General features: G+C 32.5%; 1 protein-coding gene across 1 annotated transcript in view; it reads right to left on the bottom strand.

Moving 5' to 3' along the window:
- The window catches only part of FDP41_002967 (uncharacterized protein), a gene marked incomplete at both ends in the record, with an annotated part of 5086 nt that extends 4517 nt beyond the window's left edge, over positions 1-569 (bottom strand). Inside the window, one exon of the mRNA XM_044706219.1 lies at positions 338-569. Coding sequence (XP_044562725.1) covers positions 338-569 — 232 coding nt within the window. The remainder of the gene's footprint in view (positions 1-337) is intronic.
- Positions 570-772: the final 203 nt, after the last annotated feature.

The following is a 772-nucleotide window of genomic DNA, read 5'->3' as shown; positions in this document are numbered from 1 at the left end:
TACAATATGATGAAAGGCCATGATTTTTTACCATCATACGAGATGATTCAATTAAAATATAATATAATATAATTATGCAAATGCAAAATTAATAGTGATCAGTTAATCAACAAGAGTTAAGCAATTTGCAAAAATCAGTTAATGATAAAATATTAAATTGGGCAATGTGATTTCGATTATTATTATTATTCATCATGATTAAAATTAATATTTTCGCCGTGATCGGAACATCAGATAAAAATACAAAAATAAATCGTGGGATCGTGATCCACCACAACAATTTTGTTCATAATACAGTTGGAATCAATCGGTTCAATGCTCGTACATAACAACATACCAAAATTCAAAACATTATCATCATCTTGTTCAGTGGTGTCCTCTTCATCTTCATCGTCTCCTTCATCTTCTTCAACATCAACAACACCAGTTTCTTCTTCATCCTCCCCTTCCACATCTTCCATTTCATCCATAGAAGGAGGTTCATCGTCTCCCTCCTCTCTTAATTCGTTATCAATCTCAACTCCAGAATTAATAATATACTCTTGTTCCTCGTACGGTAGTTCGTCCATTTTTTTGATATGAAAAAAAATTTACAAGAAATTGACAATTTCTTGACAATTCGTAGCACTCTATAACACAAGCCTCATATCATGAGTGTGGTGTTCTCTCAGAAAGTAAGTTGTTCTTTTCTTGAAACGAGAGTCAGAAACCGGTTAGCTTGGTGATTTCTAACGACGAGAAATAGATTAAATCCAATCTTACTTTAATCGGA

Source organism: Naegleria fowleri (assembly GCF_008403515.1).
Source record: "Naegleria fowleri strain ATCC 30894 chromosome Unknown tig32, whole genome shotgun sequence".
Classification (NCBI taxonomy): domain Eukaryota; phylum Heterolobosea; class Eutetramitea; order Acrasida; family Naegleriidae; genus Naegleria; species Naegleria fowleri.
Note: the sequence above shows the minus strand (reverse complement) of the source record. Positions and strands in the feature narration are given on the sequence as shown.